Below are 20,265 nucleotides of genomic sequence, written 5' to 3'. Positions count from 1 at the left end.
GCCGTGGAGCCACCGTTCGTCTTTAAACAAATATCGTCCGCTATCTTCCGTTTCCGAATAGCAGAAGACATCGAGATACGTCGACCAATGAGAATCGTTCGTTCGTTCTTTTTCCTTTTGCTTTTGCTTTGCGACTCTTCTGACGTGCGCAGCTGCGTTTCGGTATAGTAGAGATTCATTTTTTTATATAAAAGTTTACTTTAAGATAATGGCAGCCCAGTGGATACGAAAAGCAGTAAGTTAACACATATCTTTTAAAAATCTATTTATTAACTATTGTATCGTTTATTTAATATTATCATATTTTCGTATAGAAAGGTTAGAATACTTCTTTTGCATGGTCTATATATTCGTCTACTCCTTTCATAAGACTAATCGTCTTCTATATATTCCAAGATTTCGATATATTTCAAGAATTCCATTTGCATTATTTAATAAATATATATCACAATGTTATCCTTTCCATTCATATAAATGTGAAATAACAAAACTGATAAAATGTCATCGCATAGAATTGAATCGTTTTCTGGATTTTCCGAGGACAGATCTCACCAAAAATTGGCAATGTACGCTTCTGCAGTAATCTTCGTAAATGTACCCTTATACCAGGAGACGGAATTGGCCCAGAAATATCCATTGCTGTGCAAAAGATTTTTGATGCTGCGAAGGTAAGGCACAAGCATATGTATATAGATATATACTTTTTTATTTTATTTTATTTTTTTTTTTAAACGTACTTGTGTCCCGTCGATCTTACGAGTCTTTCAATTCTCTCTCTCTCTCTCTCTCTCTCTCTCTCTCTCTCTCTCTCTCTCTCTCTCTCTCTCTCTCTCTCTCTCTCTCTCTCTCTCTATCTATCTATCTATCTATCTCTCTCTCTCTCTCTCTCTCTCTCTCTCTCTTTCTCCCTCTCTTTCTCAAAATATTAGATAACACAAGAACGTTCTTAGCAATAAATATTTGTTTTTTCTTTAAAGGACAATATTAATTTATATTTTGCAAGGTGACCCAATTTGTCGTAGCATTAATCTCTTATAGCGTTTATTTTAATCTTTCTCTTATACAGGTTAATCCAATTATAGGCTTATTTAATTTATTCTTACTATAGCTCTTACCAAAAGTAAGAACATATTATATATATATTTTTACTTTTTTCCCCCTTTAAATCGTTTTATTTATTTATTTACCTTTTTTTTTTTAAACTATTCAAGTGTATGTGTTCAAGGTGTTATGTCATATCAGGAGAATCCATATTGAATCTTTTTGTGTATATATATATATATATATATATTCATATACACATATACAATCCAAAATTCTTTAAAATGGTTTAATATATTTATAAAAGAAATATAGGTGGCTCTTTTATAAAAAGTACATAAACTTATTTTTCAATAATATTTAATATTACATATTGTAATAATGTGTTTCACCGTAATGACAGGTACCAATAGAATGGGAATCAGTGGATGTAACACCTGTGAAAGGTCCAGATGGAAAATTTGGCATTCCACAAGCTGCTATTGATTCGGTTAATAGAAATAAAATTGGTTTAAAGGGACCTCTCATGACTCCAATAGGAAAAGGTCACAGATCTTTAAACCTTGCATTGAGAAAGTGAGTTTCTTTTTATCATTGTGTAATCAAATATAGTATAATTTTAACCTTAATTGTTTGAGAATATTATCTCCTTCTTAACACAGCTGCTTTTAATAATTCTGTAGTTATGTAATCAAAAACATCACGGCAAATATAGATAGCATCATCTTATTTGATATACTTTAAGTAATGTTTGTAGAGTAATATCATTCATGCTTATTTTCATGATTGAATCTGAATGATATATTTTCACAAATCAATAAACTCAATTATTTTTCTTTTGTAGAGAATTCAATTTATATGCTAATGTACGACCATGTCGTTCTTTGGAAGGATATAAAACATTGTACGATAATGTAGATGTAGTAACAATCAGAGAAAATACAGAAGGAGAATATTCAGGTATAGAACATGAGATTGTAGAAGGTGTTGTACAAAGTATTAAATTAATCACGGAAGAAGCATCTAGTAGAGTAGCAGATTTTGCTTTTCAATATGCTAAAGATAATAATAGAAAAAAGGTAAGACTATCTTCAATAATAAAAATTAATTTAATAATGATTGCAGATGATATTTCAAAGATTGTATGTTGTTATAGGTAACCGCAGTACATAAAGCAAATATTATGCGTATGTCTGACGGGTTATTTCTTAGATGTTGTCGGGATGCTGCTCAAAAATTCCCAAGTATAAAATTCGAAGAAAAGTATTTGGATACAGTGTGCTTAAATATGGTACAAGATCCAAGTCAATACGACGTTCTTGTCATGCCCAATCTTTATGGTGATATCTTATCAGATATGTGTGCTGGACTTGTAGGCGGTCTTGGACTTACTCCTAGTGGAAATATTGGCCTTAATGGTGCTCTCTTTGAATCGGTATGTTTTAAATTATTTTATTTACTTTTTTTTTACAAATATTACGTTTTACAGCTTGATTAAAATTATTATTCGTAATATAGGTGCATGGAACTGCACCAGACATTGCGGGTCAAGATAAAGCTAATCCTACAGCGTTGTTATTATCGTCTGTAATGATGTTAAAATATATGGGATTAAACGATCATGCGCGAATTATAGAAAATGCTGCTTATGACACTATCAAAGAAGCCAAATATTTGACTGGTGATCTTGGAGGAACTGCAAAATGCAGTGAATATACTAATGAAATTTGCAAAAGAGTTTCTGCACAAACAAAATAAATAGCGTTAGAAAATAATTAAATATGAACTGCCAAATACTCGTAGAATTCATGATCTTTTAATGTGGTAAAGCTCTTTCAATTTAACAAACATAATATCATATGTTGATTCATATAATTTTGCTCAGTATCAATTTATAGTCCAATTTAATCATATATCTTACAAAATAGGAAATACAATTCATTGTAAAAATATGTAATTATATATACCGAAGATTTGCCCTAAGTTTGTTATAGCATTTACCTCATATATCTCGTTACATGCGAATTTCCAAGTAAACGCGTAACAATCATCGTGTATTTTTTTATTCGCATTGGTTGTTACATATCGTTTATTGGTAGATAAAGGATTTTAGTAAACTTTGTAAAGATTAGTTTGTACAAATTAATGTGTAGATGCACTCTGTATTATACTTTTAAATAAAATTGTTATGCAAAGTGTGCTAAAGAAAAAGTTTCAGAAGTCAACATTGTGCAGTATTATAAACAAATAAAAATAAAAAATATAAAGGAAAAAACTTCAAATACACGAGTTTGTTCTTTCTTTTATTTATTTATATGTATATACTTTTTTTTTTTTCTTTTTTTTTTTTTTTTTTTTCCATTGCTTTTATCTTCGTAACGCACATATTCGTTTACTTTTCATTTTCCATAGATAAATCTCGCTTATTGAAATAAAAATCGAAGATATTATATTTCGATTAATTTGAAAAAAAAAAAAAAAGAAAAAAGATATGCGACATCTTAATGCAAAGATACGAAGGACGAAAGTGAAAGTTGAATTTACATGATTGCGGGTGTAAAAAAAAAAAAAAAAAAGAAAAGGTCATGAAAAAGGGAGTATAACTTTTAGAAAAAGGAAGGCTTCTGGATATAAACACTCGGTAACTTCACCCTACTTGGTGTTACGTTATAGCACTCGTCCCAACCACTTCATAATTTTCCCTCCTGCTTACACCGCTCTCTTCCATGGTACAATATGGTTCTCAAGAAAACTCTCAAATATGAGAAAAGTTGTTGGCTATATTTCATCGGTCTTGTGAACGGGAAGACGAAGGAAAAAGGAGGTACGGAAAATCCAAGGGATTCAGTGTCATCTTCGCTGCTCGTTAATCCTGTCTGTGATTTATCGAGATTCCACGAGTGAATAATGATGGACATTGTAAATTTTCGATATTAGAGTTTCTCTTTGATCTACGAGCTATGCGTCTTTTCTTGGCTGACAGGAACGTTTCGCGTTACATTTAACGTTCATAATATTAATAAAGAATAAAGAGATCTTTTGCGAAGGAAGTATCTTCGAGAAAGTAAGAAAAAAGGGATAAGGGAATCAACGAATCCATGGATTATCTCGAGCGTTATGAATAGCTGGTAAAATGGAGATCGGGATATCAAGAGATGATGCTGCTGATTCTAGGTATCACGAAGTGTTTTGACACAAAGGTAGAACACACTCGAGCGAAGTGTGGAAAGCGACATATGCATATTCAACGACGAGAACCCGTCGCGTAGTCATAGGAATAATAAAAATTCGAGGGTTGAAATTATTTAGATTTATGCCCGTTCTCTTGTCGTCTCGTGCCGTTGGTGTGACGAGAAGCGATTCGATTCTAGGGTACAAATTTCATGCATTATTCAGGACTTGCCGCAATGCACCCCCAGTCAATGGAAGCGATCCTTTGGAAAAAAAAAGAAAAAAAAAAAAAAAAGAAAAAGTACAAAAAAAAAAAACGAAAAAAAAGTCGTTTTTAATCTCTTTGCGCGTCTCAATAATGTGCAAGTCGCGGCACGTCTCCTACAACCTTTACCCTTTGACAATCCAAAATCGCTTAGCACTTCTAAAGCAAAGACTGCTTTCAAATGTAATCTATGATCAATTCCAAACGATCTTCACGCGATTATTATTTCTTTTTTCTTCTTCTTCTTCATTTTCTTTTTTTTTCTTTTCTTTCTTCCTTTTCTTTTTTACCCTTTCGCAATCGTTTCCGATATATTCACACATTCATTCCTCTACCTCCTCTACGTACTTTTCTTCTGATCTATATGCCACCGTTATTAAAATCCACTAGGCTGTGTCACGTAAAAAGGAAATATCGTGAATTGTAATATTCGTTCGTGCGTTACTACTCGCAAAGATTTATGCACCTAGAACAATACTTTCCTACGTTTTATCTCCTTTCCTTTCCTTTTTCTTTCTTTTCTTTCCTTTTTCCTTTTTTCTCATTTCTTTTCTTTCTCTCTCGTTTTTTTTCTTTTCTTTTTTTTTGTTTTTTTTTTTTTTTTTTTTTTTTTTTTTGAACGGTACCGTGCATATTTTATGACATCGTCGTTGTGGAAATATTGGCTTTACCGTCTCTATCTATCGACGGGAGAAAGACAGAGGGGGGAAGAGGAGGAGGCCACCGCTTAATCGTCTTACTTGGAATTAATTATCGCATGTAGAATTACATTCGTAATCAACCATTCATTAGAAAATGTTCGGGCTACGTAAGCTTTTCATTACTTTTCTCTTGTCTATCATTTATTTATTTATTTATTTATTTATTTATTTATTTATTATTATTATTATTATTATTATTATTATTATTACGAAACTATGTTTTAGTTATATCGCAAGCTGTTCAACCTAACGAGTTACGATTTAACGCAGAAAGATCAATGAAATTAAATCAGGATCGTTTTATTAAAATCAACGATGTGATATTTTCCTTTTTTCTTTTCTTTTTTTTTTTTTTTTTTTTTTTTTTACAATCGATGTTACGCTTAAATTTGAATAATAAAAAAAATTATTTAAGCGAATAACTTCCCTCTAGTTTTAAATGTAAACGAAAAAGAACGTGTTAACTAATTAATTTTATAGGAAATATTATATATTCTTCGACACGTTATCATCTACTCATAAGAGTAATCTTCAATTATCTAACGCATTTCTATATAGAGTAATATCAATTTGTTTTCACGCTTATCTTTAAAAACTTATCTTCAATTTTTATTTTTTATTGATAATGTGATCGTACTTAATAATTTAAAAAGGAAAAAAAAAAAAAAAGAAAATAAAACATGTTTAATATCTGACGTTATTCCAATTATGAAAGAATCATTCATTCCTATCTTTGGATTCATGAAAAATTTCATTTAAAAAAAAATAAATCCACGATAGATAGATAAGATCTATTCAAATAAATAAATTTAAAGTAATACATCGTGGAGATAAGATATTGATGAAGAAAAAAACAAAAAATAAAGAAATAAGATACTAAAATGAAATAAAAATGATATAGTCCGTAAACGAGCTTGTAATGAAATATACATTACAAATCACTGTATAAGATTATTAATATGGACAATCAGCGAAATTCATGCGATTCATGCAAGTTCTTGGAATTTCTTATTTATTCTGTGTCATCAAGTGTTCTTTCGGTTATAACGAGACGTATCGTCGTATTGAAAAAAAAAAAAAAAGCAAAGAGACACACAAATGTAGCAAAGAAAGCCATTAATGACGGTAGATGTTGCCTTTGTATCATTCATGTGTTACAATTTCTTATCACAAACATAAGAAAATAAGTAATGAAGCTGTTTCAATGAATTCATCATATATATGTATGTGTATGTATATATGTATATATATATATATATATATATATACACACATACACTAAGTATATGCATATATATGTACGAAATATTCTGTATATACATATATATTCAGTTGTATATACTCAACAAGAAAGATACTCAGCAAAAAGCATTGATATTTCTTTGTTTACTACGATTTGAAAAAAAAAGAAATGAAACAGAATATTAGATTATTAATAGATAGATAATTAGAGAGAGAGAGAGAGAGAGAGAGAAAGAGAGAGAGAGAGAGAGATAAAGGCTATCTAAATCACATCGGATTTATTACGACAATTTACACGTTCATCATAATCTATCCATACTCTATTGATACATATAGATACATCGGAATACTACTATCATATTTACAGTGCATATCACATACAATTGAATTCGGAAAGGGACCATTTCAAGTCCCAATGGAGGTAGCTAAAAAAATCCTCCTTGTTATAACTAGGGATTGACTTAATTAAAGTCGCGATAATCGATTAATTTCTCCGTGATTAGCTTAAAAGGAAAGATACGAGAGGTTTTGCGTTATTCCTTGTAAACAAACGAAAGCTCAAGATGATGTACTTTCGAGTATATTAGAGACGATTAATAGATTTCTGTTTAAATAGATAACGCGATTTATTTCAAGTTGAAAGGGATGAAAAATGTTTAAGATTATTAATCTCGTTCTTTTTTTCTGGTTTTTTTCGTTCCTTTTTTTTTTTTTTTTTTTTTTTTTTTTTTTTTTTTTTTTTTTTTTTTTTTTTTTTTCTTTTCTTTTTGAAGATAATCGCGAGAGACAAAATTCGAATGTAATATTAACCGGAGATTTGTCGATGATTCTAGCAATATGTTACAATTATTAATAAAGAACGAATCTAAAGATCACCTTTGGCACTTTCACAAATTATTCCGAGTTAACTCGTGCGGCTTGTTCGGTCGAAGGGTCACCTTTTGGTTCCTTTACGTAGTCTACCACCAATTCGAGACCAATTACAGCACGTAGATCCTTTCTCTCGTCTTCTTTACTCCCGGAGGAATTACTAGCGTCTTCCTGTTTCGAAGAGTCTTCGCCTGTTTTCGAGAAACAACTGAGATAATCGTATGTCTGAATAACAATTTATACGCCTTATGTTTTCCTTTCTTTTTCCAATTAATTATTTACATTGACGAGGAAGAAAACGTGAAGGACGATTTAACTATAATGATCGACGAATCTTTCTTTGTTTTTCTTTTTCTTTTTCTGTTTCTTTTCTCTATTAGGGTTAACACATTTAATGAGGAATACTCCTCAATTTTACAGACATCTTATTTGAAATCTTTTACTTTAAAGAGAATATGACATAAGTTAAGGAATTAGATGAATATATAGATTTATGCAAAGATTCCATTAAACGTGTTAATAAAATATGTCAATAAAAAAAAAAAAATATATATATATGTATATTAAAAATAAGAAAGAAAAAAGAGCCAATGCAAACTTACTTTCTGACAGTCCTTGTTTAATCTCGTCATTTTCCGTTACCGACGTCTCCTGTCTCGAAACTTTCGTTTTCTGTATATCTCTGTACGTCCTACTGAGATGCTTCAAAATGTAATTGGTGCCATGCAGATTTTCGTCAATGGTTCTAGATGTACTAGCTTCGTCCCTTGTGAGATTCAATGGGCGATTACCGTATTCCTTTGATTGCGGAACGCTAAAAGCCGAACAGTGCTTGCTTTTGAAAGGTAACTGCCTCTCATTGAGCTTACGATCCCATATATGTCCAGAGACACGAAGATCGATGAAAAAGTGTAAGGGATCTATCCCAGGATAAGATTGTGGCATTGGATATGGCGGATACCAGAGTGGACTGGGTAGAAATTCGGAATTTGAGACGTTACCGGGTAAACCAAATCCTTTAACACCTTGAAAAACTTCGCATCCTCTTCCAGAAAGTCCTGGAAGAAAGTTCCTCGAGAAATCGAGCTTTTTCTGATCGTTGAGTAAAGGTAAATCTGGAACGGTAACGGTATTCTTTGAGCGTTCGTCGTAACCATTTCTATCGCCATAATTACAATTTTTACGATCGCTGTGTTGTTGTTGCTGTTGCTGTTGCTGTTGTTGTTGTTGTTGCTGCTGCTGTTGCTGCTGCTGTTGTTGCTGTTGCTGTTGCTGCTGCTGTTGTTGTTCTTCCGGCTTAATTTTTTGTAATTCGGCCGAAGGAAAAATAGTTTCCGGCGAGTGAGATTGCTCGAAGTGACAGGGCCGTTCGTCGAAAAAGTTCTTACTCTGTTTCACAAATTCCGATTTGGTCTCGTCGACCGACTTCAAAATATCTCCACCGAAGCTTGCTTTTTGTTCGAACACGTTAACCTTGTTATCCGTCTCGTAAGTTTCGCTCTGTTTCGTTCTGTTCTCCAAGCGAGCATCTAGTTGTTGCTGAGACAGCTGTTGCGCTTGTCCATGATAATATTTGTCCTGTTGAGACTGGTGATGATTATGATGGTGATGATGATGATGATGATGATGCGTTTTCTCTTTCGTCGTAAGTTCGAGTGGCCTGTCACGAGCGTCTCGCCATGATCTCTTACGACGTCTCGGTGTGGTAGTACCGTTCGCCGTCGAAGACGTGGCTTCGGCTTTGGCTTGAACGAACGATCTCAACATTTCACTGAAGAAAAAACTGTGAGGTGTCAGGGGTACATTGTACAAGTACGGTGGTGTCGCTGCCAATAGACGAGAGACAAGATCACCTCCCGACAACGAGGCTGGCGTCTTCAAAGTCGATGGATCACCCGTAGTTGTCGTCATCTTCGAACTGTCCTCGATGACAAATTTTCTATGAGAAAGAGAGAAAGAGAGAAAAAAAGAGAGAAATATAACGATGTGATATAACAAAATTTTCCTTCTGTTATTTAATTTTTCTTTTTTTTTTTTTTTTTTTTTCTTCTTCTTTCACGAGATAAGATCGAAGAGTTAAACATTTTTCTTCAAAATTCAAGGAAAAACTATTTGTATTGTTGGATCTATCAAGACGAAAGGATGAGAAGCGTTCGTTGGTAAGCTGTAAATCGACGGAGTGGAAGCGAACTACTATTGTCTCTTGAAATTAATCGAATAGCTGCCGCCGCTGTTAAGACCGAGACCAAGGAGGAAGTAATGCCTATATGAAGTTAGGCAAAGCCTTACGACGCGGTCTCGCATCGAATCATCCATTAGGGATTACTAATTTCTGTCAAGCGCACGCTCTGTTTCGGTCGGATGCCTTTTGAGGATGAATTCTCGGAAAACTTAGGAGAATTTCTCTGATGAGACTCCCGAACCCGAAGGATCTCTTAACGATGTTAAAACGATCTGATCGTACGAATGATTCCATCGAACGAGCGCTGGATGTTTGACTTCATTTTTTTTCTTTTTCTTTTCCTTTCCCTTTTCCTTTTTTTCCTTTCATATCCTTTTTTCTTAATCCATATCAATGACATAAATAGAAAGAGAAGAGAAACTAACGTTCGAATAAATGTCAAAATATAAGGAGTGTTTACGTCGTTAACGAGGATATCTCGTGAGAGTCGCAACGATACGAAAAGAAAAAGTGTCATTTTTCTTAGTGGTAGAAGGTTTAAGTCGATGAAAGATTCTTTAACGATGGAAAGAGCAAGGAGCAACGAATCGTGGAAGGGCAGAATAGAGGTCCGTATCCGTGTCCGCGTACCGAGGAGGGATCGGGTATTGTTTCGGTCCATTGTTTCCTAAACAAACGACGTCCACGTTGTTTCGTCAGGAGATATTATGTTCAGCCAGACAGGCAGGACGAACGGGAAATGGACTGCTGTCAGTTTTACTCTTCGTGATAAATACGAGCCAGTCGCCGGTGTCCGGCGCACTGTGGCCATAATTCCGTCTATCTTTATCGTCGTGAAACATTCTAACAAACAAAACGAGCCACCGTTCTTCTTCTTTGTACTCTGACTTTACCTTCGTCGTCGTATCTATTCGCTCAGCTGATTCTTTTTTTTTTCTACTTTATTTTTCTTTTTTCCTTTTCCTTTTCCTTTTCTCTTTCTTTTTCTTTTTCTTTTTCTTTTACTGCACGTTGTTTTTTCCTTTTCTTTTTGCGCGGACACATTGTTGAAAGTCGAGACTCGAGGAAAAGATATCAGAAAAGAAATAATAACAATCTACGAGAACATGAAAATAGATCTTTATAAGATTCAACAATCTATAGTACATATACATAGTTATTTTTCAATTGATTCTAATATATTTCTTTATGATCTTTTGTCAATGAAATTTCGAATATTCAAAATAATCTCGATAATTATCTGACGAAGAGATAAATGAAAATAGATTTAGAATAACGGAAATACAAAGATTCAATTTGAAATAATACGTATGATCTTACATAATTAAATATTACGTGAATTAACGATATCTTAATATCATAATATTTCAATAAGTTCACCAGTTTATATTCTATTGTAATTTTTATATAACTTGGAGAATTTTTTAATTTATCAGAAGACAATAATAATGTTTCTCGAGTCCTTTAGAATTTTTAATATTTCTCAATATGTATTTGGAATAAAAAGAAACGACCGAAAGAAGCTAAATTTGGGATGTTTCATTTGACATGATCACGATTTTTTGTTAAATTGTCAATAGAATATTCTCGACTATCAGACAAAATTTAAAAATCATAGCGAATATATATGTGGTCATATTTTCGAATCAGACGAATGTCTTTATTCCATGGATCAAAGTTAATTTCCGTGGCGAATTTTCGCGACGACATCTTACGTAAAAGCTTTCGCGAATGGCTGAGCTTCCTTTCGACGGATTCCTTGAAGAAGATCTTTATTGTTTCCTTTCCGTTATCCTTTCTCCCTCTTTCTCTCTATCTCTCTCTCTCTCTCTCTCTCTCCCTCTCTTTCGAAGGAACTTAATAGCTCCTTTCATCTCTCACAGGCGTCTCTTCTCCTTCGGTTTTTCGCAGCGACGAGAAGACGGCAAACTAAGACAAAAAGGAAGAAAAAGGAAAAGAAAAGAGAGAAAGCGAGAGAGAGAGAGAGAGAGAGAGAGAGAAAAGAAAAAAAAAGAAAAAAAAAGAGAAAACGAATCCCGCCCGATGGAACTTTACGGTAGCGATGTTACATTATTATTCCGCTCGAGGCGAGACGCGCTTCGAAGAATCCTCGAAGACGTCGAAACTGCGCGCAGTTTCGGTTTCACGCAGTTTCGTAAAAGAGCTCGAAGGTAGAAACGATAGAGGATGGTGGTGTGAGTTGGAAATACCGCGAGAGAATCCGGGGAAGGGGGTTTACGATTCATAAGACAACTCGGTGGATTGAATTAAGCGAGAGCAGGGCGGCAGCTGCCAATCCAAGCCCGCCTCAGTCCACCCCCTAGTACCCCTCATCACCCCCATCCAACCATCACGAATCTGCATAATCCCGTTCACGTCGACGATTCTAATTGGCGGATTGTTTCAATCTCTGTACCCGCGAATATTTGCATTCCTACGTCTCCACTTCCAAACTACCCAAACCCTTCTTCTCCAACCCTTCGTTCCTTCTTTTTTTTTTTTTTTCTTTTACCCTTGGCTATCCGATTTTCAAAGCTGGACTCCGTCGGTAAGCGTTATCGCTATGATTATAATCCGTTTTGGTTTGTTTTCGTGTTCCTCTCTTGAAATTCCTTTTCTTTCTAATACGGAATAAAATGTATTAAATGGACGATAAATGGGACAACGACGATTATCGTTATCGGTGGTCAGTGTCGTTTCAGTAAGGACAAATCCTTCCTAATACAAGCCATACATGTGGATTCGATTTATTTTTCGATATGAAAGAAAATAATTTTAGAAAATCCGCAAGAAGATTTAATAATTCATTATCTTACATCAGAAAGTTTTCTTTTTTTTCTTTTTTCTTTTTTTCTTCCTTTTTTTTTAACCCGTTTATCTCACTTCTCTTTTTGTAGGAATATGTGTATTCTTCGAGAAAGACCTTGCGTACTTTATACCGTCGGCATAAACATTTTTATTACAGTCGTGTCTTTGGGAAAAATGTTCTCCCTTTACATAACGAAAAGAAAAGTCCCTTGCAACGCAGTTTGCTTTTCTCTCTCTCTCTCTCTCTCTCTCTCTCTCTTCTTTTTTGTTTTTTCTTTTTCTTTTTTTGACTCTATTCTTCAGGTAACTCGAACGTCTCTACTCTGTTTCGGTTGGAAAGTATGCCGCTGTCAAAGCGCACGAGTCTTGACAAAGACGATCCTACGTACCTACGACGCGAAAGAAATAATTTCAGATGCAATGCAAATCTTTTCTCTTCTCGATTCCGTTAATCTGCAGAGACATCGATGAAAGACGTCTTTGCGTCCTCATTCCTCGCTAAAAAGAGGAAGAACAAGAAGAAGAAAAGAAAGAAGAAGAAGAAGAAGAAAATGTGCCTCGATCGTCGGGAACTATGCATAAGATTCAACAAGGCGTTACTTTAAAACAAAAACAAAAAAAAAGATACATTGAGCACTGAGTGACGACGAGTAATTAGAAACAAAGAATTCAATGCGCTCGTCATTAATTTGTTAACTGATGGGATTTTCGATCGGTGAATGTCTATCTACGAGATTTATTATAATTCAAACTAATATAATACGATATTACGAATGAAGATACACACGTACAGAGAGTATTGGAAAATGAGTGAATTGTAAAAAAAAAGAAAAAAAAAAAAAGAAAAAAAATAAAGAACAAAAGAATAGAAAAATCGGAACATATAATTTTTGTCTTTAATCAGAGCGAAGAAAATAAAAATCGAATTGATTAATCTTCTTATCACAAGGGAAATGAAATATATTCCTGATAAATGAACGTCGTCTTCCCTCCCTCCCATCCCCCCCAATTAATATATTAAGTAAACCAATAAGTAATTCATTATTATCGATTATACATCAAGATACTAATCGAATATTATGTATAATTTCCGTTGGCTCGCTTCTTAGGAACTGAAAGCGAATAGAATTCCTACGGCAAATTAAAAACAAACAAACGAAACTAGCTGTGCACCTCTACGATGGAATAGTAACCATGATCACGTATCGTATGGAAGTGGAAACGATTATATTCCGAATCTGGTGCTCAACGAACAGCGAAATACGCGTCCGTGTGTAGATATTTGATGTCGATATGAACGATATAGGTATGAGTTTTTGGAGGAAAAAGAAGAAAAAAAAAGGAAAACCCGGGGAAAATATGTGTCCGTCGAACAATGGATCGTATAATACTAGTTCTCATTGTTAACCCTTCGTCTCTGTCCATTTGACGATAAATTAAAGCCTTCTTTTTTTCTTTTCCTTTTTTTTTTTTGTCCAAATCGTCCAGCGTGAAAATACACGTCGAAAAAAAAAAAACCGAACAAACGCGAGGTGTCGAGGCGTTTTACGTCATCTCGTCGGACATGCAGCAGTCGTGTAGCTTTTTACCGCGACCCCTTTCGTTCCCGAACAATAATTTTTCCTGTTTTTTTTTCCAGTTCTTTTTTTCTTTTCTTTTTTCTTTTTTTTTTTTTTTTTTTTTTTTTATTCTCTTTTCAACACAAACGATCCATTCAGATTTTTTTTTTTATAATCGCAAATACGTCATAGGACATGCAATGTTCGACCGATCGCGATCGGTGTGCAAAGTAGAAATAACGACGAACCTTTTTCCTTCTTTTTTTATTTTTGTTTTTTTTGTTTTTTGTTGAAAAACAAGATAACCGATAGTGGTACGTGCGTCACGAGTAACAACAAGTTGGCGAGTAGTACGTTTATAAATGGGGAACGAGCGAAAGGGTTAACCAGCCGAGTAGAGCATATCAAACGTAATCACGATCGGTCACACACGTACGTACGTACACGTACACAAACGTACACACGCGCGCACACACATTCACACGCACGCACGCACACACATATATACACGCAGAAAACTGATTTCTAAGCGAACCGTTAAGCGTCCTTCCGTCGATCCGTAACAATTATCACGCACTAAAAAATCACAACGAATAATGTAAAAATCTCTCGAATCTTATTATAGTGTTATTTCATTTAACGAAATCATCTCGAACGAGTTGCCCGAGAAAAAACATAGAAGAAGAAACTCAATGTTTCTGCTAAGAAAGATAGAAAAAAAAAAATTTATTAATGGATACAAAAAAAAAAAAAGAAAAAAAAAAGAAAAAAAAAAACATAAAAAGAAGAGCAATTAGTCGAGGAAAAAAAAATAAAGAAAAAAAATGTATTACGCTCACCTGTTTACTTTCTTCAAAATCCAGCCTTACGTGCACCTTCCTCGATCTTCCTCCGTTGAAGATCGCAATGCCGAAATAGCGATCTATGGATCTCTAAAGCGAGGAAACGATAAGAAAGAGAGAGAAAGAGAGAGAAAGAGAGAGAAAGAGAGAGAGAGAGAGAGAGAGAGAAAGAGAGAAAACGAGAGAAAGAGAAAATGAATATATAGAAGAAACGAGTAAGAACAAGAACTAGAACGTGAACTAGAACGATAACGATAACGATAACTGGAACGTGAGATAGAAAGAGATAGAGAGATATAGAAAGGCCGGTGGTGTACTGCCGCGTGCTGCTCGTGCCGGCAAATGAGATAATAATCGGAGGACTCAGTCACTCGTCGTCGGCCACCGTGGCAGGCGGCCGTGGCAGGGTGGTTGTTCGACGGCGACTCTGGCAGTGGGGGTTGTATTCCACCCCTGACGAGCGTCAGTGGTGGCGGGAGCGCGAACGAGGCTGCCAGTACAAGCGTGTAGATGTATATATCCGTACGTGTATGTGTGTGTATACGCTAGCGCGCGCGCGTATGTATGTGTGTGTGTGAGGGAGAAAGAGAGAGAGAGAGAGAGAGAGAGAGAGAGAGAGAGAGAGACAGACAGAAACAGAGAAGGAGAGAGGGAGGAATCACGGGGGATGATCGGTAGTAGGAGGAGAGCCGGAGGCAGAGGGTGGTGGTTTTTGAGATGATCCGGCCAATCTGCGCATCATTTCCCCATTGCATCCCCGCGCCGCGGCAAACCGGCGCGGAATCCGCACCACCGCAAGCACCGTGGAAGCCCTGTTGAATGCCACATTTCGAGGCGAGGACAGAGAGAAAGACTGAACGGAGAGGAGCAACAAGAAACGAGAAATAGAGAGGGAGAGAAAGAGAGGGCGGTACTAAAAAGGGGAGTGAAAGGAGAGAGAGAGAGAGAGAGAAAGAGAGGGTTGTGCTGTACCCCTGCTGCTACTGCCTCCGCTGCTCTCCGAGGGAGCGAAAAAAGTGGAAAACAGATATAGCCAAAAGATTCTCCTTTCTCCTTCGTCATCGTACTCCTCCTCCTCCTCCTCCTCTTCGTCCTCTTCCTCCTCCTCCTCCTCCTCCTCTTCCATTCTTCAACCCCTTCCACAGATTCTCCCTGTTCGTATTCCGTTTCGTTTTACAGATGCGTCGACGGTGGTGTGTTTACACTTTGAAAAGAGGAATCGCTTGCGAACTCGCTTCAAATATCGATTTTTAATGCTGGATGAAAGGAGCTAAAGATTTTTCGCTATGTAATGACTCGCGTTATCCTAACTGCTCTTCCTTTCCTTTTCTAATTCTTCAACCAGTTAATGTATCACCGTGATTGTTGAGGATTTATAGAATTTAGGATATATTAATAGCTCTTTACTATTATGAAAGATATTTTCCATCAAAATTTTGATAGATAAAAGTCTTAGGAAAAAATTAAGAATTTAAGAGAATATTTTTCAACGAGATATTAAACTGAATGATCTTGTCGAGTCTGCTTAGAGAACCTATTCGTAGTATCTTATTTTTGTAGAATATTTAACTGGCAAGGTAAGGCAAATTTGCTCGTCCAAAAGAGTAAAAAACGTGAGGAGCAATAGGATGTGTATAAGATTTGTTAGCATACGTTTAAAAAGAGAGGAATATTTACATATTCGGACTCTTACTCTGCCTCTTACGCGTCTTTGGTAAAAGCTTCAGGCACGTGGAAACCTCCTCCTCACTTACGCGTCGTCGTGGAACGTTGTTAATTGGTCGGCTACAAAGGGTAAACCGTGAAAACACTCGTATAGCTTGTCATCGTACCCTCGTACCGGAATATCGTATTTCAATGAAAGAGGACATACTTCTTAAAATTTCGTACCTTTCTGTTATAGGACATTATTACCGTTCTTTGATATCGTACAGAAGATATTTCATAAAATATAAAGAGCTTGAAAATACATATGTGTTCCTGAATTGTATCAAAAATATTACAAAGTTATTCGCAAAAAGACAAATATGAAATAATCGAGCAAATATAACCTAATATGCTGATAATCTTTGTAATTGTATACTACTCATTAATTATTATCTGATTATCTTATTACTCTTACCAAAGGACAATTTTTCGTATAACATTCTTCATTCCGCAAGAATCGCGAACATAGTTATATAATAATGTATAACGTCAGTTATACAAAGCATATCGTGTTTATTTACAATCGATATTCAGAGCCATTGCCATGAAACATAATACTCTAACAATTTCATTGCTAGAACAGTCTAAAATGATACTAATACGTGATGTTTCAAAACTTGGGCGATCATTCGAGGATGATCGTTACTGTTAAGCAACAATACGAATTTCGATACTCTTGGCCAATAGAAAATAACCTAATAACAATGGTTTTAGGATAAAATTTAAACCACACAATAGTGCCTCGTCGAAGAACGCAATGAACCTAGAAGACTCGAGAAATGAAGGAAATTGTGTGACTGTGATGACGGTCGTGGTGGTGGCCGTGATGGTAGTAGTGATTGTGCAGAACTTCGGAGGGATACTTCATCCCGCGGGCAAACACCCTAAATTTAAATCGACGATTTCAGGGTACCGAGATTTCCATTTCTCTCTGTCTCTTTCTATCTTTATGTTTCTATCCGTTCATTCTATCCATCTCTCTCTCTCTCTCTCTCTCTCTCTCTCTCTCTCTCTCTCTCTCTCTCTCTCTCTCTCTCTTTCTCTCTCTCTCTCTTTCTGTCACGATTTCTAGCGAAAGACGGTGAAAGAGTGAGAAAGAGAGAGAGAGAGAGAGAGAGAGAGAGAGAGAAACAGAGAGAGAAAGGGGTAGAAAACAATTTACCCGAAATTCGCCTCGTCGCGTTTGGCGACTGGATACACTTCTATTTGTCCCCACGGCAATCTGTCGACTTCGAACGCGCAAGCCCTTCTCCTCGCTTTCCTTGGCATCCTTTCTCCAGCGCCTCTCCAGCGGCTCTCCAACGCCTCTCCATCGACTCTCCAACCACCCCTTCGTGGAGCCGACTCCGAACTCGAACCCCCACTGGCTCCCCACGAATGAAACTCTCCTCGTACCCCCTCTGTGCGAAGCGCGAAACCGCGAAGCCTCACGGGAATTTTAAACACCGTTCATTCCTCCCTACTCTTCTCTCCCCCACCCCATTTGGCTTCTCTAACTCGCTTCTTCCTGTCCTTCTCTTTTTCTCCGCGAGCCTTCCACGTCGACCGAAATATTTTCCATCAACCGCGACGACATTGAGAAGGATGCGAGCTCTCCCAATTCGGAATACGTTTTCCAACGATGTCGACGACGTTCTCGAGGAAAGAGCAGTTTCGAATTCGCCTTCCCCTCGTCTACCACGAACGAAGGGTCCTCTGTGATCGGGTACTTAAGTACTTGTAATCTTATAAACGAGAGAGAGAGAGAGAGAGAAAGAGAGAGGAGAAAACCATGCGGAATTAATTCGTCCGTTCGGAATCAAGAGAAGCTCGATTATGCAAAAGCGGTATTGATAACATCTACTTGATGCGCAGGACTTCAATGAAGATCCGTTCATCTACTTACTATATTTCTTTGAGGACTTAACAGAGTACCTACCCCTTTTTCCTAGAAAAAAAATCTTAACGAAAAAAAATATTTCAAACGTTAACGGAAGAGGTTTAACTCTAGGCAAAACCACGTGTCTTGGCGTTCCAGATTCCATCCCTCGTCTTTCGAAACACATAAAAGAAACAAAAAAAAAAAACGAAATGAAGAAAAATAAAAAAAAAAAAAAATAATAAAAAGATGAATTCTTTCTCTAATCTACGAATAAATATATGAAACTTTTGTGAAATGTATGTGGCAAGAAAAAAATAAGATGTCTCCTCTCTTGTACTCGAGGCAACCAGTTAAACGTTTAAACAAAGCGGCCGGATCTCCGTCGTCGAAATTCATGAGGCAAAGGAAAAGAAAAAGCTCGCGGTGTACATTGATGCTCCGCTAGCTCGAGCGAAAAGAAGAAAACTGTTAGGGAAATAGAGAGAAAGAAAGAAAGAAAAAAAAAAGAAAATAAAGAGAGAGAGAGAAAGAGAAAGAGAAAGAGAGAGAGAGAGAGAGAGAGAGAGAAAGAAAAAGAAAGAAAGAAGATAGAGAAGAAGGGGTGGGAATCACTCGAATCGGCGAGTGCTCACGGCGGGGCGTGTAATATTCCCGGGAAGTAAAGCTCCCGAGAATTTCAAGCCTCTCCTCGTCCCTCAGCAGCACATCACCAGCAATCCTACCTCTTCCCCCCCCCCCTCCACCCCCACCGCCAACCCCCTTCGCAAGTCTTCCCGTCTCTTTCTCTTGTGGCTGCCTCTTGGTAGTGGCGGCAGCAACAACGACGACTACGACGTCGGCAGTGGCGGCGAGCATCTATCCGAAGGGATGCAAATAACTGGTGATAACAAGAGATAGCTCTGCCGGTACGTCTGCATTGGACTCGTGTGCGTCGATGCTAGAATGCTTCTCGCTCGTTCGCTCGTTCGCTCGCTCGCTCGCTCGTTCGCACGACAGTCAGTGGAGTTCGAGTTTTAGGGGCGTAAGGGAAGCAGAGGATCGTGGAAGGGGAAGAAAAGAGAACGATTCGAGAGAAGAGGAGAGTAGTAGGCCGGTAGGTAGGAAGCGTGGGGGTAAAAGAGAGAGTCGGTAGGAATCGTGAAAGGGTGGGGAGGGTGACAACAGAGGCCGGTTGGAGGCAGAGTGGATTGAAGGGTGGATGTTTCCCTCTCACTCTCTCTCTTTCTCTCTCTCTCTCTCTATCTATCTATCCATCTATCTATCTATCTGTATCTCTATCTCTCTCTTTTGCTCCATCGAAGTTGGGAGAAGAGAGGGAGAGAGAGAGAGAGAGAGAGAGGGAACGAGGAAGAGAGAGAGAGAGAGAGAGAGAGAGAGAGAGAGAGAGAGAGGAAACGCGGTGAGAGGGAGGACGTCACTCGCTGTCGCATCGAGCGCGAGCGATGAGTGGCGCGCGCTCGCTCGTCTTTTGTTTGCGATATGATGCGACTGCCAGGCTGGTGACGCCGGCGACGCGGGGGTGGTCGACAGGGAAGGAGGATAGAATCAAAGAGAAAGAGAGAGAGAGAGAGAGAGAGAGAGAGAGAGAGGGTGCTGGGATGGAAGCTGTTGGAAGGGGGTGAGCTTCGACTGAGCTATGCTACACTTAACGCGACCCACACCTGTGTGTACGTACACACATATATCTATCTATATGCACAATACGTTCTATATACGTATACATAAATACGAACGTATAGGTGCGTGCATATACGTCATGCGTTACGCGTAGAGGATCGCGGATCGCTTTATCGGGACCCTCTCGTCGGCAGGTTGCCGGATATGCGTCCACCTATGGATCCTTCTCTCCTGTCCTTCTCCTGCCTTTACCATGTTACATATCGTTTCTACGCCAACCGTGGGTGCCAAGTGTAGTAACGAGGTATGTTATGGCCATGTCCGTAACATGCTCGTGATATTACACGAATTATTGTGCCCGATCCTTGGTGAATATCGTCGGTATAGTAATACCAAACT

General features: G+C 37.0%; 2 protein-coding genes across 3 annotated transcripts; one reads left to right on the top strand and one right to left on the bottom strand.

Moving 5' to 3' along the window:
- The first annotated feature begins 73 nt into the window (after positions 1-73).
- Positions 74-3,323, top strand: LOC124951133 (probable isocitrate dehydrogenase [NAD] subunit alpha, mitochondrial). Its single transcript, XM_047498962.1, has 6 exons — positions 74-235; positions 546-668; positions 1,445-1,617; positions 1,886-2,120; positions 2,198-2,476; positions 2,560-3,323. The coding sequence occupies exons 1-6, from the start codon at positions 209-211 to the stop codon at positions 2,797-2,799; spliced, it is 1,077 nt and encodes a 358-aa protein (XP_047354918.1). The 5' UTR covers positions 74-208; the 3' UTR covers positions 2,800-3,323.
- Positions 3,324-6,657: 3,334 nt separating this feature from the next.
- LOC124951059 (formin-J-like) lies at positions 6,658-18,317 on the bottom strand. 2 transcript variants are annotated; one of them, XM_047498810.1, is made up of 4 exons: positions 17,551-18,317; positions 14,679-14,771; positions 7,893-9,229; positions 6,658-7,481 (listed from the first exon to the last, which is right to left on the bottom strand). In XM_047498810.1, the coding sequence occupies exons 3-4, from the start codon at positions 9,199-9,201 to the stop codon at positions 7,315-7,317; spliced, it is 1,476 nt and encodes a 491-aa protein (XP_047354766.1). In that variant the 5' UTR covers positions 9,202-9,229; positions 14,679-14,771; positions 17,551-18,317; the 3' UTR covers positions 6,658-7,314. The 2 variants fall into 2 exon arrangements, with proteins under 2 accessions (XP_047354766.1, XP_047354765.1); XM_047498809.1 differs by lacking the exon at positions 17,551-18,317 and having other exon boundaries at positions 14,679-15,268.
- Positions 18,318-20,265: the final 1,948 nt, after the last annotated feature.

This window comes from Vespa velutina, chromosome 8, assembly GCF_912470025.1.
Source record: "Vespa velutina chromosome 8, iVesVel2.1, whole genome shotgun sequence".
In the NCBI taxonomy this organism is placed as follows: Eukaryota; Metazoa; Arthropoda; class Insecta; order Hymenoptera; family Vespidae; genus Vespa; species Vespa velutina.
Note: the sequence above shows the minus strand (reverse complement) of the source record. Positions and strands in the feature narration are given on the sequence as shown.

What these genes read in the sequence shown, in the direction of transcription:
- LOC124951133 (XM_047498962.1), top strand. Translation starts at nt 209, where the DNA reads ATGGCAGCCCAGTGGATACGAAAAGCA. An exon ending in CCCAGTGGATACGAAAAGCA is followed by an intron (nt 236 to 545) that starts GTAAGTTAACAC and finishes TTCCGAGGACAG; the next exon opens with ATCTCACCAAAAATTGGCAA. An exon ending in ATGGTGCTCTCTTTGAATCG is followed by an intron (nt 2,477 to 2,559) that starts GTATGTTTTAAA and finishes TTCGTAATATAG; the next exon opens with GTGCATGGAACTGCACCAGA.
- LOC124951059 (XM_047498810.1), bottom strand. Translation starts at nt 9,201, where the DNA reads ATGACGACAACTACGGGTGATCCATCGACTTTGAAGACGCCAGCCTCG. An exon ending in TAAACAAGGACTGTCAGAAA is followed by an intron (nt 7,482 to 7,892) that starts GTAAGTTTGCAT and finishes TCTCGAAAACAG; the next exon opens with GCGAAGACTCTTCGAAACAG.